This window comes from Curcuma longa, chromosome 20 (assembly GCF_044706935.1).
Source record: "Curcuma longa cultivar G26 ecotype Majalengka, Jawa Barat chromosome 20, ITB_CL_G26_1.1, whole genome shotgun sequence".
Lineage (NCBI taxonomy): Eukaryota > Viridiplantae > Streptophyta > Magnoliopsida > Zingiberales > Zingiberaceae > Curcuma > Curcuma longa.
The window spans coordinates 11,779,533-11,786,464 of record NC_133880.1 but is presented as its reverse complement, the minus strand read 5'-3'; the positions used below and the strand labels follow the sequence as shown (position 1 = coordinate 11,786,464).

Sequence of the window (6,932 nt, the reverse complement as noted above, 5' to 3'; positions counted from 1 at the left end):
TTGACCTTAACAGACACATTGACCAAAGCATGGTGAGTGCTGCTGACACAACTCTCCATTTACAGGATCCACATGATACGTACTTTTCATAGAGTAGGTAATGACCACATGCATCTTCTAGCACGAAATATGTGAAGCTTCAAGAATTATCAAAAGAAGATGAAGAACCACTGTATGCCTCTCCTGTGAATTCAAATGAGACCATCCCAGATGTCGTCCTCCAAAATGGTGTATAAATATTTAAAGAGGCTTCCAGAAAAGAATCAAATAATGAGCCTAATAGTATCTCTATCTCTCAAGATATCTCTTCTGGTATTCATTTTGTCGAAGATATTGTTGATGAGATCATGGAATCATCAGAAACAGGTCATCCTCTTTGTTCAAAACCAACTACTTTGTTAGCCTCCAACAACTCAAAGGTGCAGCACATAATAATCTCTAAACTTTCAGATGTAGATAGACTTGAGCTGCAAGTTGAAGGTCATTGAAACTTGATTTTTTTTTTTGGTCAGATATTAATGGTGAAGACCATGAACCTTCTGAGAGAACCTCCCCTGCTAAAAATGAATTGCACGATGATGTAATATGTACAATGGAGCCGATTAGGGTTTGAGAAAGTGGCCCACACCCTAACAGTCGCAGATCTCCTAGCAGAATCGAATGGCATGGCCAAAGGGGTGGTAAAGAAGAGGAGATCGAGATCGAGATGAGGAAGATCTAGAGTTTCATTGCCGAGGGAGAAAAGAACCTCTAAGGGGCATTTGGTTGCAGGGTTATCATTGATAAAGTCACATCAGCAAATGAGTTATAATTCAGGAATATTGATAAAGTCACATCAGCAAATGGGTTATAAGAAGAGGAATATGATAACCTTGGTAGTTTAAGATTTTCTATAATTCTGGAGGTTAACGAAATTTTTTTCATAATTACCCTTCAATTTTAAAACTTAATTAATTAAAATGTATAGTGAAATCAAATTAAAACCGAGTTAATTAATTTATAATTTTATAAATTTAAAAAGATAATTTATTTTAAATTTTTAAAAAATAAAATTAATAAATTATATTTATTAATTTAATATATTATTTTATTAGAATAATTATTTTAATACATTATTTTATTAAAATATATAAATTTATGTTAAATTTTAAAAAATAAAAGTAATAAATGATGTTTATTAATTAAATAAATTATTTTATTAAAAAATTATTTTACTAAATTATTTTATCAAAATAAAATTAATAAATTATATTTATTCATTTAATGAATTATTTTATTAAAATTAATATTTTAATAAGTTATATTATTAAAAAATATATAAATGTATGTTAAATTAAAAAAATAAAATTAATAAATGATGTTTATTAATTTAATAAATATTTTATTAAAATAATTATTTTAATAAATTATTTTATTAAAATAAAATTAACAAATTGTATTTATTAATTTAATAAATTATTTTATTAAAATAATTTTTTAATGAATTATTTTTAAAATATATATATAAATTTATTTTAAATTTAAAAAAATTAATGAAATATATTTATTAATTAATAAATTATTTTATTAAAATAATTATTTTAATGAATTATTTTATTAACAATATATATATAAATTTATGTTAAATTTTAAAAATAAAATTAATAAATGATGTTTATTAATTTAATAAATTATTTTATTAAAATAATTATTTTAATGAATTATTTTATTAAAATAAAATTAACATATTATGTTTATTAATTTAACAAATTATTTTATTAAAATAATTATTTTTATGAATTATATTTTAAATATATATAAATTTATTTTAAATTTTAAAAAATAAAATTAATGAATTATATTTATTAATTTAATGAATTTTTTATTAAAATATTTTATTTTAAAATTTATTTAAAATTATAAATAAATTATATTTATTTTTTGATATGTTATCAATTTATTATCATTAATAATATTATTAATATTTATTAATTTAATTTAATTTAATTTATTTAAATAAGGATAATATAGTAAATAAAAAATTGATTATGTTTTATTCCATCAAAATAAATAAGTTGACTCAAATAACATAAGGTTATATTTTATACTCCATAATCTTGATCATGTGATTACTAGGTAATCACATAACCAAGGTTTTATATGATAACTGAACCAAACACACCCTTAGAGTTTTGATCTGAGGAGAAGATGGGTCGCTTGCCTTGGAGGGTATTGCCTGTGCAGATTTGTTGTTGCCAACTCCCACGGGCAAGCACTTGAAAGGAAAACCAAGTCGGATTTTTTTTAGTGTTAGGGTTATTACCTCACTGTCACTTTTTTCTTCAGCAGAGCCGTGATTGTCATTAGTTTTTTCGTTCAGTGCTAATTATTGTAGCGTCTTGGCTTATATTTTCCACAGACAATACCAATTTATTCCGGCCAAATACCGTTGATGATCAAGTCACTGACTAACAAACTGCTGACGTGTATGCTCCTCGAAGATAGCCGTCGAAAAAGATAAAGAAACTTAAAAAGTACTAAAAAAAGGAGTTAAAATGGTGCATCAATTGAGAGAAAACTTTAAACCTTAGTGATCAATAAATGGTTCAGTTTGATGATATAAGACTATGACAAATATACACATGAATCGAGAAAGAATAAGATTAAAAAAATTAATTAATAATAAAATAAAATAAAATTTATTTAAATATATATAAGAATATAATAGAAAATCGAGTTCTATAACATAGAGAATCTAGATACTCAATCCCACTAAATTCTATATAGTTAAATAGAAGAATCTATATAATCAAGCTCACTGAGTCATTTAGCAATGCTTAGTTAAATTTAGAGAGAGTAAGCTTTTAGTCGTTCATTTGTCGTTCAAAGTCATAATTTTTTGGAGTTTTTATGCGTTTCTTTAGCTGCAAACTTAACTTAAAACCTTCAGTTAATCAAGAAAAGAAACTTTTATTCTAAGCACTAAGATCATTATTCATGTGTTTGAAGATAAATCTCCACGTGGCTACATGAACAAATCTCCCCAAATTCCGGCATCTTGTTCGAAGAATTCAAAGTCAAAAATGCCTCTCGGCCATTGCCCGTCGGTCTCAAAGCTCGCTAGTTGCTCGAAAACACCATCCTGATCTTCGATCGAAAGTGAGAAAGAAGCATCCAATATCTCGTCTTCATGGATCAGTACTGCTTCTATGCACTCCTTTCCACTGCCATGTCCACTTAATGGAGTCGACTCACTCTTGCACTTGGCCATGCCCGTGCCTGTGCCCGTGCTCGACTTGACTGTGAGCTTCTTCTTCTTCAACACGGTGTTCCAGTAGTTCTTGATTTCATTATCTGTTCGACCGGGCAGTCGTCCGGCTATCAAAGACCACCTACAAGGTTTAAACTTGAATGACAAGCGAGAAGCACACTCTATAAACACAAACACACATTCTCTTCAAAACCATGCACCTGTTTCCCAAGAGGTTATGGAGCCTGATGATGAGGTCCTCTTCGTCGTCCGATATGTTCCCCCTCTTGATGTCCGGCCGCAGGTAGTTCAGCCATCGAAGCCGGCAACTTCTCGGGCACCGATTCAGGCCTAAAGCAAATTAAACCCCCAAAACCAGTCAGAGACACAGATCGAATTAACTCAATCCTAAATTATAAAATGTTGAGATCTAGATGAAGTGACCTGAAGCTTTGGGCACCTTCCCCCACTTGCCTACGCCATGAGCTGCCACATAGTCCAGTAGGATCTTGTCTTCAGCAGCAGTCCAGCAGCCTCTGTTGAACCCTAGTTTACTAGGAGGTGAGGTTTTCTTGTTCTCCATGTTTAGTTGACAGGAGAGGTGTGCATGGGAATGCTCCGGCGATGGATAGACCAGTCTCTTTATAGAGCAGTGTCAGTGAGAGGATCGGAGCTGTAGTTGAACTGGCGTAGGGCTGCAGGGCTATTGTTTGTGGTAGGTCAGCGCCGTGACAACGTCGTCGTCGTCTCCAATCTCCATGGACGTTACCGAGAGAGAGAGAGAGAGAGAGAGAGAGAGAGAGAGTGCTTAGGCCTCGTCCATTGTGTGGTTGCATGTTCTAACGCTCCTTAAATATATCAAAATATTGCCTTAACTTATTTTTTTATTTAAGAACTATTATAATAATTTTGAGTAAAAATTACTGCAACGTTAAAAAAATAATTACCATACATCAAATATTATTATATTAAAATATTGTTTTTTAATTTGGTTATTTTTTTTAACTTAGCCAAATTTATCTTAGCAATTTTATTCAAAACAACTGTAATATGCACGCTATATTATATTAATTTCAATCAAAATTACTACATTAATAATGAAATATAAATATTTTTAAATGAAAAATAGGATGAAACTCTATTTTACTATATCACCTTTTGTTTTTTTCCTAAAATAGAATTGTCACACAAATTAATCTTACTAGTTGACTATTTATGGGTCCATACAATCAAAAAAAAAATTCTCAAAATGGAATAGTTATTCACACGAACTTAGTGTCAATAATGAAATTATTTCTGATGGGGAATCAATGTTGAATCTCACCTGTCATTGAATATATATATATAATATGGTCGTGGGGCCGACCATGTGGGGCCGCTAAGGTGGCGGATTCATCTTTTTTGCAGAAGAATATATATATAAGCATTATCTTGATTTCATCGAGATTCGAGTTCTTATCCATTTATATAATTCTGTTCTATTATAACCAACTCTGCTATATTCCAGGAACGAATATATATATCATTATTGAACTCTCACATGAGAGCTTTAATTTGTTCCTTTTTATCACTTCTTAAACAACGATAAATTTTGAGTCATGTCATATCGATCCTAATATGATTTTATAAAATTTTTATTTTCTTTAAATTCAAAAGTCTAAGTCTGAAGATAGAACTTCTTTTATTTTATCTAAAATAAATTAATAGAGTAACTGTGCACACTCAAAAAATCTTCAAAATATTTATCTCAATATAGATTGAAATTTTATTTTTTTTATTAATTTTCTTAAATATCAATTCAATAAAAGGTGGAATCCGTCATCCCAACAGTCTTACACGGTCGGTCCCACGACCATCTATAAGGAGATAAATCGAAAAGTTACAATTGACTACTATGGAGAAGGACATTATCTCGATTTCATTGAGATTCAACTCTTGTCCACTTCAACAAATCTATCATGTAATAACCAACTATTCTGCAAAAAAGATGAAATCCGCCACCTTAGCGGCCCCATACGGTCGATCTCACGACCATCTGTGAGGAGGTAAATCGAGAAACTGTAGTTGGTCATAACGCAGAAGGGTATTGCCTGGCTTCGTCAGAATTCGAACCATTGCCCTCTTCTGCAAGTCTGCTGTGTCGTAACCAACTCAGCTATGCCCCGGGGACATGTAGTAACCAACTCTTCTGCAAAAAGGTGGATCCGCCACCTTAGCGGCCCCACACGGTCGGCCCCACGACCATCTGTGAGGAGGTAAATCGAGAAACTGCAGTTGGTCACGACGCAAGAGGGTATTGTCTGGCTTCGCCAGGATTCGAACCCTTGCCCTCTTCTACAAGTCTACTACGTCGTAACCAACTCAGCTATACCCCGGAAGCAACCAACTCAAACCATGATATCATATTCCGAGGGGCTAATGCAATTTTATAAATTGAGTCGGACGATCATGATTTAGACACGTCCATATATATATTTTTAAAATAACAAATGAGGCCGAGACCACACCAAGTGAGGCTTTAAATTAATTACACGTGACGAGCTCATCAAGCTGTCCACGCACTTTGTTAGAAAAATGGATTGATTGAGCGCGACATTTTAGGTTTAGTACTTTTTAAATTTGTCATAATACTATCGTAACTGTCCATTTATTAATTAAAAATATTAGATTAGGTTTAGTACCTTTTAAATTTAATTTGTCATATATAATACTATCATAAGTGTCCATTTGTTAATTAAAAATATTAGATTTGATGCCATGTGTATAGATCTTGTATTCACTGTTGTTTTTCATGACATAAAATAATGGGTTACTTATTGTCTAAGTACTTCTTATCGTTTTTATAATGATTTTGATTTTAATATTTGCGCATAAATTTCAAAAACACCCTTGTTTTTTTAAATCATGAGTGCACTTTTAATTTCCTTTTATCAGAAGAGTCGCTCGTCACATTCAGTCCATCTATAAAATTACACAATTATCTTCAAATATATATACTATATAAAATTGAACTCGATATTAGAGAGGGTGAATAACATTATAAATTTTATAAAATTTAAAAAATAAAAAATAACTTTAAACAATATAAATAGATACAACGGAAAAAGGATAAGCAATTGAAACAGATATACTAATTTTTTTATTTCTATAGCATAAATTGTTAGGACGCATGATATAAATAAATTGATTTTTATTACGATTAATTTCTTTCTATAAAGATTTTAAAGATGGAGAAATCTTTTAAAAAATCTAAAATAAAGCACATAAGATACAATAATGTATGAGAACAATATAATGGTAATGTTACACTCGAGTTATCATATTCGAAAAATAAAGCGCGATGTTGCAGCACGTAGTTAAAATAGCATCTGAAGAGCACTGAATGTGAGCACTAGCACGTTAAGAATGATTGAGAATAAGATGCTTGAAAGCTCTGTCTCGTTGCTCTTTTTATAGGCCTTTATCAGATGCTGATGTGGCACCTCCCGGTCGACTGGAGCATCCTCGGTCGTCTAGAAGTCTGTTGACATGTCTGCAATGTTTATCTAATAATAAATATTATCCACGATCTTGACTGATTGGGATCCCCCGGTCGCCTAGAGTTAGGTCAACTTCCTTCTTTGACCTAACTTTCCGTATCGTAAGATTCCATTTATATCGATTGCCTAGAAGCATCTAGGATCGCCCAACTCTCACTCTAGTC

General features: G+C 31.1%; 1 protein-coding gene across 1 annotated transcript; it reads right to left on the bottom strand.

The window, feature by feature from the left end:
• Positions 1-3,004: 3,004 nt before the first annotated feature.
• Positions 3,005-3,824, bottom strand: LOC141813059 (transcription factor MYB114-like). Its single transcript, XM_074700963.1, has 3 exons — positions 3,674-3,824; positions 3,451-3,580; positions 3,005-3,371 (listed from the first exon to the last, which is right to left on the bottom strand). Exons 1-3 carry the CDS (start codon positions 3,810-3,812, stop codon positions 3,005-3,007), a joined length of 636 nt encoding a protein of 211 aa, XP_074557064.1. The 5' UTR covers positions 3,813-3,824.
• Between the last annotated feature and the right edge of the window lie 3,108 nt (positions 3,825-6,932).